Source organism: Cyprinus carpio, chromosome B6, assembly GCF_018340385.1.
Source record: "Cyprinus carpio isolate SPL01 chromosome B6, ASM1834038v1, whole genome shotgun sequence".
Lineage (NCBI taxonomy): Eukaryota > Metazoa > Chordata > Actinopteri > Cypriniformes > Cyprinidae > Cyprinus > Cyprinus carpio.
In genome coordinates this window covers 26055854-26075703 of record NC_056602.1, presented here as the reverse complement: position 1 = coordinate 26075703, position 19850 = coordinate 26055854, and the positions used below count along the sequence as shown (strand labels likewise).

General features: G+C 37.6%; 1 protein-coding gene across 4 annotated transcripts in view; it reads left to right on the top strand.

Annotated features, from left to right (window-relative positions):
- The first annotated feature begins 429 nt into the window (after nt 1–429).
- The window catches only part of LOC109057249 (protein MTSS 1-like), a 53192-nt gene continuing 33771 nt past the window's right edge, over nt 430–19850 (top strand). For 2 of the 4 annotated variants that reach the window (XM_042726522.1, XM_042726523.1), the window contains exons 1-3: nt 430–1164; nt 12278–12339; nt 15430–15503. In XM_042726522.1, the coding sequence (XP_042582456.1) occupies nt 1093–1164; nt 12278–12339; nt 15430–15503 (208 nt within the window). In that variant the 5' untranslated portion in view covers nt 430–1092. The remainder of the gene's footprint in view (nt 1165–12277; nt 12340–15429; nt 15504–19850) is intronic. The other 2 variants (XM_042726525.1, XM_042726524.1) reach the window with 1 other exon arrangement.

The window sequence follows — 19850 nt, the reverse complement described above, 5'->3', positions numbered from 1 at the left end:
AATACGTTGTATGGGCCAAAATTATCAATGTTTCTTTTATGCCAAAAATCATTATGATGTTCCATGAAGATATTTTGTAAGTTTCCTACCGTAAAAATACCAAAACAAAATTTTTGATTAGTAATATGCATTGCTAATGACTTAATATGGACTATAAAAGGCGATTTTCTCTTTTTTTTTTTGCACCCTCAGATAACAGATTTTCAAATAGTTGTATCTCAGCCAAATATTGTCCTATCCTAACAAACCATACATCAGTGGAAAGCTCATTTATTCAATTATGACTTCAGTCATAATTGACCCTTATGACTGGTTTTGTGGTCCAGGGTCACATATATTATTTACATACATCAATTACTTGTGTGTTATGTCAAAGTAACGGAAAAGCACGAACATGTCCGAAGTAAGTATGCTCCGCCCCCTTTTCAGTTCGTCGCCAGCCGATCCACACAAACGGGTTAGAAAGCGCGAGAGCCAGGAGTGAATGTTTACCACTTACACTGTGGAATCTATCTGAAGCCGAAACTTTTAGGTTTAGCTGTATTCATTATACCCGAAAAGCTTTTTCAAACTGCAACCGCTCAAAATAATCACCATAAAGGACATACCCGCGGCCGGATCGACTGAATGAAACCATGAGGAATAAAAAACACGGCGTTTGTCGCGCTCTAAACTAACGTGACTATCGATCCAGCAGAGCCAAGCTTTTGAAAACGCCGAGCCAGGTACTTCGGCGCAGAGTTTCAACGGTCGGTATTTCCTGCGGGTTTACCTGTGCTTACGTGGCACTTTTTTGACCTGGAGACCTATTGTCAAAAATCCCGTTTTTAGGATTTTTATCCACTTTTGTCGTGGCGATGCGATGTATTTTCAGAGGTTTAGTAAGTTGCGTGGCCGGGACTAGTTTACTTGCGCCAGGCAGCCAATCAGCGGAATAACACTCACTATTTTCGCGGTAATTTATCCGCTTTTGCCTTATTCACACGATAGCCTTCAAAAACAGCTTCGTACAGCACTCTTCAGATATTGACAGCGGGTTTCGAGGCGAGCTTTCATAAGGAGGATAAGTGTCACCGCGGCGCGTGTGGTAAAATGGATGCGGGAATGGAGAAGGAGTGCAGCGCTTTGGGAGGGCTCTTCCAAATCATCATGAACGACATGAAGGTGAGTCCCTCTCAAATTGAAATAACACACCCGATGCTTTGATTTCCCCCCAGCATCATGGGTGGGTTTGGAGTCGGTCTGTAGAAAGGCTCAGAATAAGTTATTTTCCAGCTGTTTTGGAGGGTTGGCAACAGTTCTGTGGTTGGCCGGCTGCTGATAGATGTGAATCCAACCGCCCTGTGATGCGCGTCCCCTTCAAATCTCCATTTACATCTGTGTAGGCTGTTCCTCACGGATATACGAGTGCATTTACTAGTTAGAAAGATTGTATGCATTTAGGTTATTTGTAAAGTAATATACAGTAGAAAAAAATATGTGGTTATTCCACCTTCCGTGTTCAAAGGTACTTCAAAGGGATTGCCATCACACTACCATAAAACTAGCATTTTATTTAAATGGTTAATTTGACATTCACATTGGTATTCTTTTAAATTCCTTGGAGCTTGGAGTACCATCACTTACAGAAAAAAAATGTACCTTAGTACATCCATGTTTTGTTTATATACATGTTAATGCAAGATCTATACAATGTCCAAAAATATTGTATTACCATAATACTCAGTTGCAAATATGTTAATAGATGGCACCATGGCAGAACCATATTCATATAGTATAGTGTTTGAATTGCACATCAAGGACACTATGGTATTTGTCCAAAATGTCATTTAAATATGGCTATGTTGAGCCAGGGAGATATGATGGTATATGAGTATAATATTTATTTAGTAGTACCATGGCATATATTAAAGTGTTGAGCAATTATCCAGCCTATCAGTCTATCTAAAATGTGTCAGCTTAGTTTGTCATCTGTAAGAAGTTCTAGTTAACAGTCTCGGCACATGTGGTTTTAAGTTATGTCCTGTTGTCTAGCAGCAGTGTTCATGAACATTTTTGGACACTGGATGGTGACTTAATGCATTGTAACCTTAAAACATGGAAATACTCTTCAAATACTGCTAATACCAGTTGTTCATTTCATTATAATAACACTGACTAATAGTTTTCCTCGTTGAAAATGTGTTGTAATGCAGTGGTGTGTGAGTGCGCACAGGTGAGCAGGAAGTCTTTAACGTGTGTCACATCCTGTTATAAACATGGCTTAATGTGTGACTCAGGCTTTATTCATAGTATTAAAATCTAGACATTAAGGCTCAATTTGCAAGTATGCATACAGTCAAAGCATTGTTTTTTTTCTGTCCTGAAAGGATGTTTGTTTATGCATCATTTTATGTGGTTTATTGTGTTTTAAATGCACAGAAAAGCATTGTGGATGTTGTTTTCTTTACTCTTTGTTGTACCTACAAGTGTTCTCAAAATGCATGTATACTTAAAACGTGTAACATGAATAGTGTTTCTCTAAGTAATGCAACAGCACAAATTTCTTAATTGTTCAAATACATTTTGTGCCACAGTATTTTAGGAACGTGGATTGTTGCATTTATGATGACAAATTTCCATGTTTTTGTTTGTACTCGGTTGAGGTATAGTCCGACTTTCATGAGCGAATAAATGGACCAGAGGTTTTTGGCAACATCTAGCTATCCATTTTATATGCGTGCTGTTAATGTGGAAATAGGCCACTTGACTCTCAGGAAGGGGGAAGTGTGCAGGATATCCCCGTGATTGTGTGTGTGCGCGGGTAAATTTGTACATGTAAAGTTATGATTCACCAAAAAATAGCTGTGGGGCAAAGGCTGCTTTGTGATCTGTTAGAACTCAATAAATAGCACCAACCATAGTGTGCACTGATGTCCAGGGGCGTGGAGAAGAGGAGAAGTGTTTTCTATGAAAGTTTAAATTATTGTCCAGATTTAAAGGGATAGTTCACCCAAAAAAGACAATTTTATGTTTATCTGCTTACCCCCAGGGCATCCAAGATGTAGGTGACTGTTTCTTCAGTAGAACACAAACAGAGATTTTGAACTCAAACTGTTAGAGTCTATCAGTCTTATAATGTAAGTGGATGGGGATCATGGCTTTTGGAGTCCAAAAAACTATACAGAAACTATACAGTATTTATATAGTTTTTAACCTCTGATTTTCACTGCAATGTCTGAACTGTCTGTCCTGAGCACGTTCTTCTCAACAGCAGGCACCTGACACATCATCTTCATCTTCTTCTTCTTCTTCTTCTTCTTCTTCTTCTTCTTGCTTTACGGCGGATCGCAGACTTATAAGTGCATTACCGCCACCTATCTCTCAAGTTGACCATAGACATTCCTAATTGAGATTGTAGATAGAGTGTCAATCGTCCACTTGAGAGATAGGTGGCGGTAATGCACTTAAGGCCCCGATATACTTCAAGCGAAAATCGAAGAACGAACTGTTATGACGTAATTTCGAACAAAATCAGGCCGAAACAAAATTCATTTTGAGTTTATTTTGGCAGTTCGAAACAGCTGACCAAAACAAACTTTCCGGTGTAGTTTGTTTGGCTCCTAAACACCTTTGAGCTTCCATTGGTCTGTGACGGTTACGCAGTCGGTGGGTGTGTTCTGAAACTCCACCTTTTTTGATGTGCAATTTTTTTTTTCCCCAGTTGGTTTTTCATTCAGTGGAGGTCAGGCAAAAGAGAACAATATCTCTGGCTTAGTCACTGTCGAATAGCTGAGCTGGCACCGATATATCCACACCTGTACGATTGCTCACGGAGAGACTTTAAAGATTCAGAGAAAGCATTTAATTCCTAGAGAGAAATTGCAACGAAGCTAGGTGTCGACGACCTGGGGTTATGCAAAAAGCGACGTAGAGAAACATCCGAGACAAGTTTCCCAAAGCCATGAAAAGAATGAAAGGAAAGAGTAAAGATATAAGGTAGCAAGTAACGTTACCAAATTCATGCATTTCAAATAAATGTTACACCATACTGTTGCTGCTGCTGTTGTTCTTTCAATAAGCAAATTTAAAGGGTATACAATAAATGAAATGCCAAACGAACATACAATAATAAACCTTTGTTTTTACCAAAAGTAAATCATGACACCACATAAAATATAAAAAGGTGTAACAATTTATCCAGTTTACAAAGTAAAAAAGTTAATTTCGAGCCCTGTTGTGTCAAATCTGTAGATTGTTGTGTATGTGTGTTTGTTTTTTAAATGTACGCATTCATATTATTTCTTACAGTTCAGTTAATGTAAATAGCAAGTCGCCTAAATAAGCATAGTTGATGCACTGGACAAAACTTAAGCAAAGTGTGCAGGTTCAGTTGCATTGTCTTGAAGATAGTGACTTATAACAAATAGTATGCTAATTAGCAATATTTTCCACCCATATGCTTCAGACAAGATTGATACTTCAAATCATACAGCTTATTGTGGAGAAATGCAGTCTTATTTGTGATTTCACGTTTTGCCTGGTGGAGGATAAAACAGGTGAAAAATCCCTTAGATTTACATCTGAATTGACTTAAGCCATATTTAGTAACCATAATGTCATAGCAACTACTGTTTTGGAGCCTTTTCGTGTCCCTCCCCCTGAAGCGCCAAGCGTCTATTCCTGCTGGACACTGATCATTAAAAGGCTTCAACACTTTTCGTTGACATCAGCCAGGCTGCTTGAGGCCGCTTGAGATGTATTGGAGAAACTAATGATTTCTGTCCTCCCTGTTTGGGATGACGCCAGTCTACAGCTGAGGAGCTGTCTGCCTGTGCACATTCCTGCTTCAGGATGTCCCCCTTCCCCCTCTCCACCATCCCACAATCCCCTCCGCCTGACGTGTGTAAAACTGCATGTTCTGTGCACAGACCTGCCTGTGAATCACCTCTGAAATGCAACCTGTTTAAGACTGGCCTGACACTTGTACGTCTTGTACACGTGCACGCACACACACACTGGATTCACCCTTTCTGCCAGCTAAAGCAGACACACCCTCGTATACAGGCGCAGGTGCCTATTACACACATGCAAAGCTTGTGCTAATGAAAGACTTGATGACTCAGGCAGTTTGGAGTGCTTTATGATATTCAGTAGTGGTTAACCCATTTGGGTTTTTCTGTGGCTGATTACGATATGTTAAAGAGTAGGGTGGCCTATTGGAGTATTAAACACCTGAGTAACACTTAAAAATGTCTGCATGTCGTTTAGATAAGAAAATATCAAAGCAAATATTCTCTCCACTTAAATTTTCACAGCACTAACTTCACTTTTCTGAAACATTTTTGTGATAACTTTTAGCTAGGGCTGAGCGATTTATTTTTATTTTTTTTCCTCTTTTATCGATTAATTTGAATTTAATGTAATGCCACAATTTTATTTTTTAGTTGCAGTTTCATGCATGAGACGCTGCAAGAGACGAACGCAACAGTCAAACGCATCCATTTTTACATAGAAAAAAAGTGGAAAAGCAGCATTGAATAAAAAACTGTAAATAACTACTACTGTATGTCTGATATTTCATGTTTGCATCATGGTGACAGGTTGAATGCTGCTGTTGTTTTTACAGAAAATTTAAAGATAATAGTGTACTGGTGTGTCATACCTTCATTCATTTTGAATTACCTTGACTTTTGAGATTTTTTAAAAGCATTTCTGAACTTGTATGTATAAGACAAGTTTGTCCAAGATGTAGTTGTAGTTCATGCATCTTTTCTGCAAAGATATTTAACAAGTGATTTGTTTAAAGTCCGCGTGAACTGGAAGTTGCTGTTAACTTTCAGTATGGTGACGTATTTCCTCTTGAAACAGAATATTGAGTAAAGGGTGGGGTTTTATTTTTTCACTCCTCCTCTCATCTTTCACTCGCAGCAAACTACCAGTTGGAGGGGCGTGGTTAAGTATATTCTGCCCAAGCCATCAAACTGACGTCATCAGAGCAGGAGTGCCATTCTGGAGCGGAAGCAAATGATCAGATTTTGTTTAAATATTACCAAAACAAACATTTCTTTTCAGAGGATTAGCTTTCATTGATTAATTGTTCACCTTAAGACTAACAATGTGTACTAAAAAAATAAATATTGTGATTTATTTTGATTTCATGTAGGGGTGCTCCTGTCAGGTTTTTTGAGGCAGATCGCCAATCACAGAAAGCAGTATCTGCCGATACGATCACTGATACCAATCTTTTTAAAGCCTTCTTTTTATCATGTAGAATTATTTATAGTGATGATCCAATCAAGATTTTTAGACATTTATTTAGGGCCTGAATTTCATTTTTGAAAATGGATTCTTCTCTTAGGTGACTCTTGTGAGCGTGGCGCGGCTGCAGCTTTCTCTCATTTTGGGGGCGTTTTGTGCAGTTGGGGCTGTGCTCGCGTCGCGGTTTTGGCGATTCTACGCAGAACATAAATACAAAATGAAAAACCTGTGAAATCCAAGTGGAAAGGTTCGACATCTGTATTTATTTTATTGTTTTACAGTTGTTTTGCATTTTTTCTTTTCAGATCAAAATGTTATGACGTTGTATGTCAGAATTCTAAACTGAATATATATATATATATATATATATATATATATATATTAAATACATTTTATATGTATTATACATTTAACTAAGGATCCTGCAAGCACTTTAATTCCCAACACCCCCACCCATTACTCGTACTGCACAAAAATTGGTTCAATAACGTTGACTGATTATTGCAAATGCAGATCCCACTGTGTTCTGGTTAAATAATTATTATTTACTTATTGCTAAGGTTTGCATATGGTGGTGTGTTCTTACAACATAAAGAACTACCAAATTTTGCTATAAGTTTGATTGCATCACATAATTTCTGTTAATAGTGTTCATCGTCAGTTTGATTATGTCTCTAATTGATTTTTCCGTATATTTCTGCCATATGTACATAAACTGACAGTCACCACTGATAAGCGACTACTAAATATTGTAGAAACTTAATTTTCGGTAAAGTTGCTTTGCAACGATTTGTATTGTAAAAAGCACTATACAAATAAACTTGAATTGAATTGTGTTCTTAATGACAGCTTTCCTAAAAAATATCCTTTCCCGGCACGACGAGACAAAGCCAGTAAAACCCATTACAGGCATTTGCTGCATCCAGTGGGGACATAATTATTGATTATAATGACTTATACTGTCTTTTTATTCATTGTGTTGCGTATCGCGCTGCATAAACATAAAACCATGTCTGCATTTGTGATCTGAGAAACGACAAAAAGCAAGCACTACTCTACACTGCGTAAAATTCGCGTTTGAATCATCAGTGGCAAATTCTTTAAATTTGTAAACGTACTTACAGGCTGTGAGTCAGAAGCACCAGACTGCCTTGCAAAGTTGGAATTGCCCCACTTTATAGAAACAGCCTTTGTGCATAGGAAATTCAGGAAACAGTCCTCGTCCTCCGTAAAATGCTCTGCACACATCTGAATATTTGGTGTTGAACTGCTCTGGAACAGTGTTGTAACTACAGTTTAACCACTGATTTCTAGTTGTGAACTCTTCTGGAAGGCCAAAGTAGTTTCGCTTTCACAACAAAACATATAACATCTAAATTAATAAGAATAAAAGTTCCACCTTCTTTCTAACAAAAGTAGTTTAAATGTTTAGCTACTTGCTTGAGCAACTGTGTTGTGCTGTGTGTAAGCTATTGTGCAACAGTTGCACGAGTGTCAAAACAAAAATGCACTTCATGATCGAACATTTAGGTGAGATAAATATATAATTTTGAAAAAGTGCTTTTAAAAAATGCTCCCCTCCACCCCTCAAATAATAATAAAAAAAATTCCATGAGAATCACAAGAGTTTCCTATAAGAGGGAAATGAATAAATAATGTCTTGAATAAATGTCTAAAAATCCTGATTGAAGTAATACTATAAATAATCCTACATGATAAAAATAAGGTTTAAAAAGATTGGTATCAGTGATCATATCGGCAGATACTGCTTTCTGTGATCAGCGATCGGCCTCAAAAATCCTGATCGGAGCACCCCTAGATGCTACCCTCTCCTTCACTGGTCTGCTCCACGCTGTGCTCTGCTCACATGGCCTGATCATAATAGCTTTGTAGGACTATACATTATTTGGATTATTGGTCAAAAAAATTAAATAAATAAACAAACAGTTCTATTTGCTTCTGTTAGAATCAAATCAAATCATAGGGCCCTAATATAGTTGTATTTGCACTTATTTTATATGATCATACTATTTATAATTATAAGGAATTTGTGTTATAGTATTTTTATACATTAATAGTTTATCCAGTTACTCTTCTATCTCTTATCCATATGATGATATAGATGAAAAGTGTTGTCAGGTTTTGCAGATGCATTAGAGTTATTTGCTATTTTTGTCACAGCTGATGTGTTTTTGTAGGATCGCCTTTTATAGCTCAGTATGTGGATCATTAGGGTGCTGTTGGTTTACAGTACTATGCGATGTCTCCCTTGAGTCCTTGTTAAGAGAGGGGGAGATGTTTTTAAAAACATTTATTATTAATCAAAGAAACCATCTGCGAGGGACGCCATTTTTATATTTGAAATTCAATAGTTTATCCTCATTGCAACCTCTACCATTTGTGCTGTACATGTGTCTGTTTTGTCACTTGATACAGTGGACAGACAGGTTTTCTGTCCTCTCCTCGTCCACCGCTCTGTGTCACCACCTCTTTACCACAGCAACAGGCGAAGATGAGAAGGATCGAAGACAGGAACTGATAATATATTTCTTTCATCTGTTCGAAAGGAAATGCTCTGGGGAGGTTACTTCACAGGAGTGCCCCTCTTCTGAGAGCCAAGGGAGAAAGAACTGAGAGTTTGAAAAGGAAATGGTTCACAGGACCGATTTGGTAGGAGGGTTCTTGTGGGTGGATCGTTCTTTTAAGTTTTTGACAGACTCAGGAAAGCCCTGGAGGTGTGTGTACAAATCATGGTCACTAGTTTCCTATGAGATGCACACTTAGTGATAACCTTCCGTGCTGTAATTATGGCCACCGGAAGAAGCTAGTAAAATAAGGGGCCGACATGTGTATCTGCAGTAATAGAGATTTTTCAAGTTTTTGAACCCTGTCTTTGTCACTTCGTTGACTATTGGATTCAAATTAGGGATGTCAAATTTCGATTATTTCCATGATCGATCGTCGTTTAAATTAACGATCAATTAATCGATTAATCGTTAACCATAATTGGTGACTTGCAGGCACGTAGTCACCGACATGACAGGATGTGCAAAAGCCACACGCACACACAAAACGCTTTCTCGCTTGAATTAAAGGGGTTTAAGTCTGAATAAAATGCTAGTAGCAGGATTCTAAAATGAATAGATGTGATTATGATGATTTCATAAAATGAAAAGAGCGCGAATAAAAGAGCGAATACTTTTGAGGTAATTTTACTTTGTTGACCGTTTCCAATCCCGCACGGAGACCGCTGAACGCGCCTCTTTAAATGGTTTTGTGGCGGTCGTTGTTGTATTTTAAAACACAATTGCAATGTTTTCAACTAACATTATGGCATTTAAAATAAAATTATCCCAAACGTAACTGCGGCGCGCGTGTGACTGCGCTGCACAATAAGTGAACTGCTTACATCGGCGCTGCTGCAGCAAAACACTGGCGCGATCCTGCTGGATTCTGTCCTAGAAAATGTCAGATTTTTAATTTTTGCGGCCCGGTAGGCCTATTTGTTTTTAAAAACCCGGCATACAGTGCATCAGATCGTGCGTGCAGACGAGGACGAGCGAGCGCGGTTCTGGCTAAATTTATTTGGAGGTTATTGCTCATGTCTCATTCGGCATAAATCTAAATGTTTCTATATTCGCAATGCATTTGAATGTTAAACTATTATTTATACTGTAAACTAGGTTTGTACTTTACATGCATTCGCATATAGACGGAAAAGATAATCCTCTTCTCATGAGCACAAACGTCCTTGGAATAACTGCAGAGTGAACCGGTATACTGCGGTCTGTTTAAACTGTCCAGTGTAACCTTTTAAATGTTTAGTTGACTACTTTATTTTGATAATGAACAGACTGCGATGTGAGTTTGAATCGCTAGAATATACTTGTGCACCAGGCTCCGGCGCGATCGAAACAGCTGAGACATAAAAAAATAAAAATAAAAAAACCTTTTCCGCAAAAGTGTTTGCTTTCATTTGTGCACACATGATGATGATGCTTTTGGAGCGCAGCCACACTTCTGTTTTAAATCCGTTATCTTAATTATTGAAGTCAGATATATTTCGCATATTTAAAAAAAAAAAAAAAAAAAAACAATCATGAAAACAAATTGTTATTTTTATTTTGGGCCTATTACATTTTTCTTAAAGCATCCCATTTTGTCCCAGGGCTCGAGAACCTGTGCCCTAGTTAGGTCAATGCAGAAACTTGTGAGCGATGCTCGGCGTCACCGTTTAGTGACATCACTGAATGCGCGTGGGAAAACGTATTGTGTCTGTCACAGCGCCTATTAATCGCCGTTTTGAATCCAGCAATTGTTTATTTACAAATTATAAGCTCGGATTATGACAAGTGTGGTATAAAAGCTTTGTTTATTAGAGGAATAATAGGAAAATGTTAGATCGCGAGCATGCCTCTGGATGCGCTCGAGCCCATAGCCTTCATTTACGCGTCTTTGTTCTGATTTGCCGGTTGGTCACGAATTTCCACAAATTCAATAACATAGGCTATAGGCATTGTTTCTTTTCCTAAATCTTCACAGTCTAACCCTCTAATTTCGCAGGTTTATTTTATTATCTTTCACTTTTGATAACTTTTCGCATCTCTTACTGTGGTAAACATGGGAAGGGAAATTAAAGATTTCATAAATTAAGAATTCGTTCGATTTATTAATTTGTTCCCTTATTTCACTTAAATCATGGGTTATTTAGGGAACAAAATTAATGAAACATGGACAATTGCCACAAATTAATAAGTCGTAGGAACGAATTAACAAGTTGCAGGAATATATAGCCTAGACTAACGTTACCTGTCCTGTGTCCCGCAGCCCTGCAAAGCACACGATATGAAACTGTTATCTGATGAAATGATTAGTTACTACATTTCTATTGATTTTTACGTTGAAGAACTTTTATGTTGTTTCTATTTTAATGTACTTTAAAGTTTAAATCACATTAAAAGCTTAATTTGTACATTGTGAATGAATGATGATGCTTTTCTATACCGTCACCGTCACTCACAGCGCTCGCACGTGTTTTGCGCATGAGCCGCACGCAGCCCAACATTAAATCGGTTAACCGACCATCGACAGCCTTAATCGATTGCATCTCTTATCGACAATTAATCGATCATCGATTAATCGTTGACATCCCTAATTCAAATCAAATAAACTGAAACATCATGCGGTGATTTCACCAGTTCAATTTATAAGAGGTTTTTTTTTTAAGCTGCTAGATTATTTATATGTGTCCTACTTGTGAAAATACACCATTCAGCATTTTATGAGATTTTTCTGTAAGCGGGATCAGCTGTTACTGATACCCATTATTGCAAATAGAATTAGCTTGATTTGGATTAGATGTAATAAACATTGTGGCAGAGAAACAATCTTAGTCATACTGTGATCACTAATTACACAGAGACTACTGAGAAACACATTCTGATTCATGCTAGTCTGTGATGCTGTGAAATGACAACTTGTTGAGTGACTGTGTGATTTAACATTTGGAAATGTCACCTGGTATACATGACATTCAGTTGAATGTAACGTTCTGTACCTCCTTTAATTTGTAGTTATGTAATTAATCTAGTAATTCAACTCTTTAAGTTGCATTTGTCACACAGCCAAAGCTGTTGGATGTGACAGCCTGTTATAATTGCTGCATTATTTGTCATTAATATTGCTTCTTGTTTGTGTGTTTGTTCAAGTTTACCAGTCACCTTGTGAAGCCTTGCGTTGCCTAGGCTGTTTTTGGTGTAAACACAATGTACACCAACAACAACTTCCTATCATGTTATTGCAGCATTGTCTTATTATATTCATCCTCATGCACTTCCTCACATAAACATTTTGGAGGAATGTCAGTAAACCCCTGACTCTAAATATTAAACTTCAGTGCATATAATTACGAATTGTATTTTTGGCAGATAAATATTGATGATAAACACCAGATGAGCTCTGTGAGTAAAGTGTAATGATTTATTCTGGTTTGCACTGACTAACCTTTTCTTCTTCTCTCTCATTGTTTGTTCTGTAGGCGAGTTATCCCGCCTGGGAGGACTTTGTCACCAAAGGGGCTAAGCTACAATCTCAGTTAAGGTAAGAACTGGCCTCCTGCGTTACACGCTTCCTTGAGTAGGGAGTAATTATGATAATCTTGTTTCGAAAGCAGGAAATGTGCTTGATTATTACATCATTCAGGAAGGATTTGTCATCCAGTATAAGAGGAGAGTTAATAAAGGAACATTTATGAAAAATGTATTTTTGAAAGATGCAAAAAGGTTTGAAGAAGCAGTGATTTCATAATAAAGAAATAATTTAGAAGTATAGAAATTTAAATACAGACAGTTAGGAAATGCATCCCATTTAGAAAATTGTATTGATTGGATGTTGAATAGTGAGTGTTACATATGCGAGAAAAAAAAGATCACAATGAAAATTTTAATTGGAATAATGTGTAATGTAAGACATTGAGTGTGTATTTAAGTTGAGTAAATAAATAGGGCAACATTGATTCTGACTTGGGCCATGCCTAATTTTCACAATCCATGTGTTTTGTTGACTTAATGATCGACACCAAAGTACACAACAGTACAACCTACTGAAAGGACTGTACATCTGTCCCTTGTGCGCTTTTGCGCAATATTGAATATGCCATCTGACCTGTTTTTTGTGTTAATAATTTTTTGGTATTATGGAGGCAATATATTTATTAATAAGATTTTTTCTTTTTTTTTTTTTTTTTTTTTTTTTGCTTTATGCTTACCTTTGCAGTGATATACTTTTAGTGATTGTCCATTTCCATGTCAAAGAAGGCAGAGTTGCAGAACATGTAATAGCCACAGAACAATGGTAGTTTAAAGGTGTTTAAGGGGCCATATATCAGTATGATACAGAAAGGCTTATCATAGGAAGAGATGATCATTTAGGTTAGCCCTTGGTTCCATTTTTACAGTGTGTCCCCTCTGCCTGACCTCTCTGTCCTGTCCCTGGAGAGTAAACAGGCTAATGACCCTCTCAAAGGTCCACTCCATTCCTACAGATAAACATCAAACACTCTCCACTCACACACACAATTACCATTGCCAGCCGTCTGGACTCCAAAGAGCTGATCATGGTCTGCTTTTTAAAAGTTCCTCATGACTTTGGGCATTGCTAGTGTTTTTGTAAACACAGTGTTGGGTAATGTTTACCCGTTGCTGTATATCTCCATATGTCTGGCTGATCAACATCACCGTATATGCAAATATAGATACTAGACTAGCTGGTTTGGGAATGGCTGCTGTAAATCTTAATGCAAACCACCAATTGCGCTTAAGGTGTAGTTGTACTGACTTGAAATGAAAAACAATTTTTTTTTTACGTTTTTGTGATATGCAGGTCAATGGTGATCAAGTTTTGTTCATTTAAAAAGTAATACATGCAGTCAGTGACTTGAATACACTTATTCTAAAATGAAATGGGTAACAGTTTCTGAATTCAAATTCATTTTGATAATTACTTGGGGGCTTAAAGTAAAGAAAATAGTTATGTAACTGTCTGTAAATAATTTATTAGTCAGATTTAAAGGCCTAAAATAGTTTAAGAATGTTTGGTCATTTTGTAATAATTTATTATTGTTTAATTGAAAAGCTGTATTGGTTTTACAATATAATTCATATTTAAAAAACTTTGAAATATTTGTAATTTAAATATTTGTAAACATCCAAATGTTTTTGTAAACTTCAAAGTTATGCCATTTAATTATTTTTCCCTTTTAAATTATTTTTTTAATTCCTTTTCCCCCACCCAAAAGATGATTGAAACCAACATGAGTATAAAGATTACAGTTCTGATTGGTTGAACCATGTTTGAATCTGGTTTTGAATCTGTGTCACAATGGTTGACTAATTGGCTAGTCATCCAGCAATTGACCATCATGAGGCATCCCTATTTAAATAGCTTTGAACATGGTTCATCCAACCAGAATTCAGAACTATCGGTTTAATAATACTCTTCAAACAGAAAGTAACCACTAACCTGTTTTTCCAGGGTATCCCTACCATTAACCCAAACTCTGTTCCTAGAGCCAGAGCAACTCTTAAAGTGTTGACTGTTGCGAGTCTACCTATCGGGCACAAAGAGCTTTTGCAGGACTTGGGGGGGCTAATGTGGGGGGGTGGGGGAATTGCTGAAAGGCTGTACTTTGTAGTTCGTATCACCTGATACCACAGAGCTCTCTCTGATAAGCTGAGATCTCTCTCTTCAGAATGAAGGCCCTGAATGGATCCATACAATGGCACCATTGACCCTGTCAGTATGTGCCCGTGTCCCAGCCGATGAACATGCAGAACTCTTTCCTTTGAGCAACTGTTTACTATATTCTGACCTGGGAGAAGGCTATAGATGTTTTTTACCGTAGAATCCAATAATCTTTCAGATTTGTCAATTGTCTAATCAAGTAGGATTAGCATTTTTAAACAAAATTCCATTTCATAGCCATTTCAAGGCTCTGTTTTGGGGATTATGTCTCTTTATATCAGGCAACCCAGTTGTGTTCCTCTGTGGCCAGATTTAACCTTGTGATAGCCTATATATTATGCTCTATTCATTATTTTTTTTAGAAACCTTGCACTTTTCTGCTCAATTTTAAACGTTGTTCTTGTATTCAAATTAAGAGCGGTCCACTGCTGCACATATGCCACAATAACGATAGAGGACCAGCTGTATCGATACTGGTATCTCTGTCATATCATCATATTGATGTATCAAACACAACACTAGTATGATGCATAGCCTTGACACTTCCACTGTAGGCAAAGGGTTATAACTGCATTTGTTTTTGTTACTAGTTTGATCATGCTTTCAACTATCAGTATGACTTATGTTTTTATGTTTCAGTTCTGTTTAATTAAGCTTTTTACCATATTTATCTAAATTCATACTGCTAAATTCCAAAAAATGAGAAAAAAAAAATGCAGATTGTTTTGTAAGTTGCACTAGTTATTAGTGTCTTCAGGTGTTTAAACATCAGTCCTCCAGAGTATTGTGGGCTGCTGTGCTGTTAACGTCTCTACCTGGTGCAAGCTCCATAAATCTGTCAGTGGAAATATTTGTCGTGATATATCTACAGTTAGCAAGAATCCAGTCAAAGCCACTTTGCTTGTGGGTTTTTCTTACAGACAAACTCTTTCTCTTTCTGTCGTTCAGGACAACAATCATGGTCACTAGCTCATTCCTGGATGCTTTCCAGAAAGTGGCTGACATTGCAACTGGAACACGAGGTAAGATGAGATCTCTACCTTCTTTGTCTCTCTCTGCTGTCTGAACCCACATACTGTCTGTCTCTCCAGTAATGATAATGAGGAAAGCAGGCAGAGTCGTACTTTACAGGAAAGGTTATTCATCAGAAACATGAAGCATTAACTCGGAACACCTCAAGACTTGTCCAAATGTCTTTTCCCTTTTTAAAGGCAGATGTGGGCCGTATGACACTAAAGTGAGAAGACAGTGTGTTTTATAGCTTTCCTAATGATAGTACTCCTGGTGATACGCATGAAACCGAGGAATAAATTCACACAAGCGCTTTGGAATTTGACAGTGCATATCGATAAACTGTTTGGTGCATTTTTTTTTTTTTTTTAGCAGTATATCATAGGCTATTTACCATTTAAAAGTGCTGCGACTGAGCTGATATATTTAAGATGATGTGTGTGTAATGTCGTCAATGTTAAAACACTTTCTGCCCTTTTAAAATGCAGACGGCTATAAGTGAAGCATTTGTAGATAGACTTCCGTGAAAAAAAGAGTAAACACTGCAGTGTTAGCAAAACATTGCTGTATTTGTTAGAGCATTCCAGCCAACCCAACAGAGCAATGCTGGCTCGACCAATGGTGATTTGGGGGCGGGGCTATCTGTTTGAGTGACCAATGGCAAATAGGGGTTTGTTTGGGAATTCTGGTTGAAAACAAACATGTTTACATTTTTGTTTGATGAGACGCTTAAAGCGCATATCAACATCCAGATGTGAATTTTGATTAAAGTCATTTCACTTTCTATTTCATCATTTCAAACTCGTTTGGAGGATTATGTTGTTAATTTAAAGGCATCATGTTTTCACTTTGAAGATCAGTTTATTCTTATTATTCTTGGAGTCAAAGCGGAAAACTAGTAATGCAAGTTATTCTGCTATGCTCTATATGAAGTGTATAATCTTTTTATTTGTTTTGTTATCTCTTTGAAATCATTTGTTTATTTTCGCTGTGAGGTCTAACCTTTAGGGCAGTGTGTTAACATCCTGAAATAAGTGGGGTAAAATCTTGTCACCCAAGGCAACAAATGTTCAACCTTAATTTACGCAGAACCCAAAAAAGGTCATCACCGTATTGTTCTCTGCTCAGACAATTGGAGGAAGGCATGAGTGTCTCATAATGGCCTGGATTAGTTTACATGTCTCCACTTCTTTTAAAGGTGACCTGTTTGTTTCTATAGTCCGTATGCTGTGTGTTTGCGCTTCTCGTTCTTTGTGCTGCTGCTGTGATTTAGCCCTGACTCGGTTTATCTTGCTGATAGTCCAAAAATTTTACCTTGTCACTGAACGCTGAATGAGATTAGCATAACAAAAACCTGGACACTGCTGCCCACTTGCTAATCTGTCTTAAATAGTTTTTTTAGTCTACTTAATGAATTCAATCAAAGTAGTATAGGATTGAAAGACTGCTTCTTTTTTCCATCTTGTATACTTATTGTTGATTTACTCAGTTTTCTTTGATCTAATTAGTCTACAAAGAAAAACTGCAACCATAGTAAATAATTTGTGAGTCTTTTTGTCTGTAGCTGAAACCCGATCTGTTTCTATTGTGCTGTTCCACAGATGAATAGGCTAATGGCGAAACAATCTTATATCTTAGTTCAGTTGCATTAAATTATGTGAAATAAAAAATAGCAATGAAATAAGTTCTGTTTTCAGTTTTCAACTTGGACAAATGCATTTGAAATGCAATTGACGTCAGACTACCACCTTGGAAACTTGTGCGGAAGTCCACAAATATGATGTCATGTGAAAGGTATTTGTGTAAGCTGCAGACACTATTTCAGCTCGCTAGATTTTAGAACGGAGCTGTAATATTAATTTTATATTGCATTTCATCCCAATTTGCACATGCAAAGATTTCATACCCTAAGAGAATTCATTTACCCAAAACAGAAGAGGCCTTGACACGCCAGAAAAAGGGAGTGAAAGAGCATTTAAAGATTTAGGTGCCAGTGGTGCTGCCGCACCTTAACACGAGAGAGCTGTCATGATTCAAACCTGCTGTGTCATGCCTTCTAATGGAAAATTGTTGCCTGAAATGTCTTTGTTTGGGGGTCTTGACTGTTGAGGAGGTGATTTTTGTTCTCGCAGAGGATAAAGAAATGGTACATGTGTTTGGAATAAGTTTGTGTTTGATTAGAAAGTTAGTGTTGACATGCTTGTCTGAGGAGTTTTACGTTTTTAGATTGTTGTCAGCTATGTGACAGGCTTGTTCTTTGTGTAGTCACTTTCACTCTTCTCTTTACTGATAAATTCATCCATGATGTGAGAATTTAAGATCATTGATGCTAATCTGTTAACAGTAACTTTAAAATATATTTAATGTAGCTTACAAACAAGCAGTTTTCAAAATAACTACACAGACAATGCTCAGCAATATTTTCTGCCCTATGTTATTGGTGTGTTTTGTCTCCATGCCCACTTAGGGTGCTTTCACACTTGGTTCACTTGCCTGGTCCGAACTCGAGTTCGATTGCTCCCCGCTCCCCCTGCCCCCGCTGGACTGTGTTCATAATATTTTATTTGGGTCCAAATCATGGTTCGTTTGCGTCATCAAGCCAGCAGCTGTTTACCCCGTTGCTTGGTAACAACGGCGCAGGAGAAGGCAGCAAAATGCATAGTTGTTCTCTTCATATTTATATATTTATGTTTTTGAACCATTGGTTTTGTTTCCAAAGCTTTAGTACATAACGGCACTTACGTCTGACTTACGAATGTACTGCTAATGCTTTAAAGAATGAATATAAATGAGATAGCCTACAGCTCACTGCTTGCAGCGTGGCAGTCACGCTAGTCAGGAAAGTGAGTGAAGCACAATTTTTTTTTTTATCAAATAATACGTCATTAATAGTGGTTCACTTCCCCGATTTGGTACGAATGCGTTCACATCAGCAGCGAACCGTACCGGAGTTCACTTGAACCTTACCCCAGACCACCCTTTTTTTTAGCGGGCTCGGGTACGGTTTGCGGGTGCGCACCCGAGTTAGGAAGACAGCGTTCAAATCATCGAAATGAACAGAACTCTGATGTCAACTGACCAAAAGTGCTAGTCAGTGTGAAAGCACCTTTGCTCTCTGTTGTCTGATTTCCACCAGGACCCTTGACCTGAGTCTCAGTATTGATTATGGGGACAGGCATATCAGCTGCTGATTTGCCCACACCCTCCAAACCTGATCAGTCAACTTATTGATCACAGCTGAGACAGCTTTGCTTAAACCAACCCATCTGCTTGAGGTTCCTTTGATTTGATCAAATTAAAAAAGTTAAATTGTAAGTTATAAATTGTGTATAATTGACATTTGAAATTAAATTACATTATCTGTAGTTATATGCAGATGGATATGCTTTCTGCAATCTACAATTAGTAATGCTTTTTATTAGTAATGTGTCTCTTGTGAATAATTATTTGGTGGTTATAAATGTTGTACATTTTTAAAATAAATGTTATTTATTTATTTATTTATTTTGGAATATTTAGGAGTGGATGTCTGTCAGCTGGAATGGATGTCAGCTGACTGGACATTATCCCTTACTTATCAATCCATGTCTAAGGTCAATGATGTTAATGAATGATAAAGACCAAACCAGATCTCCAACATAGCCTTGTCTCCACTTTCTATCATCCAAAGTGTCTGTCCATGTAGTAGCCAAAAAACAGGAGGAGATAACTATCCATCCTCCATCTTTCTAATCAATCATCAGTTCATTCATTCATTGACAGCACTGATTGATGCATTTCTTTTTTTTTTCCCTGTTCTCTCTTGGATTTTACTGGAGGTTATGGTCCAAAACTGCCTTGCATTTACTTCTTCAGCTTTTCTCTTCATCAGTTTGTGATTTGCAATCTCGCTTCCATTTTACAACCTCATTCTTTCCATCCATAACAGATGAGGACAGAAATTCCCCCGCTCCCTTGTTTTCTCTCCGTCCTTCTTTTCTTGCACAGCACTTTTAAGGCAGCTCCTCAGAGGACAGCTGGTGGCCTAAATGCTCATGCCCTAGCGAACAGAACAGAAATATCAAAGCGGGACATTCTAGCGTACACTTCTAAGGAAAATTCTTCATCTTATCTCACCAAACAATAGCTCTTGCTCTAACAGCCCACTGATGATGTAATCAAATATCTGGGTAGCTACTCTTCTCAAGTACCTTGTGTGTAAAGACTCGTGGACAGCTGTATTAAGATGAAATGGGAAGAGCAGATGTATGATGAACATATGGAGGTGTAGTTGGAGTCATCAAAATCACCGTTGCACCGTCACTGACCGGGGTGCCGTTTTGGTCCCACACCTGTTTTGGCCAGCGCCTGGTTCACAG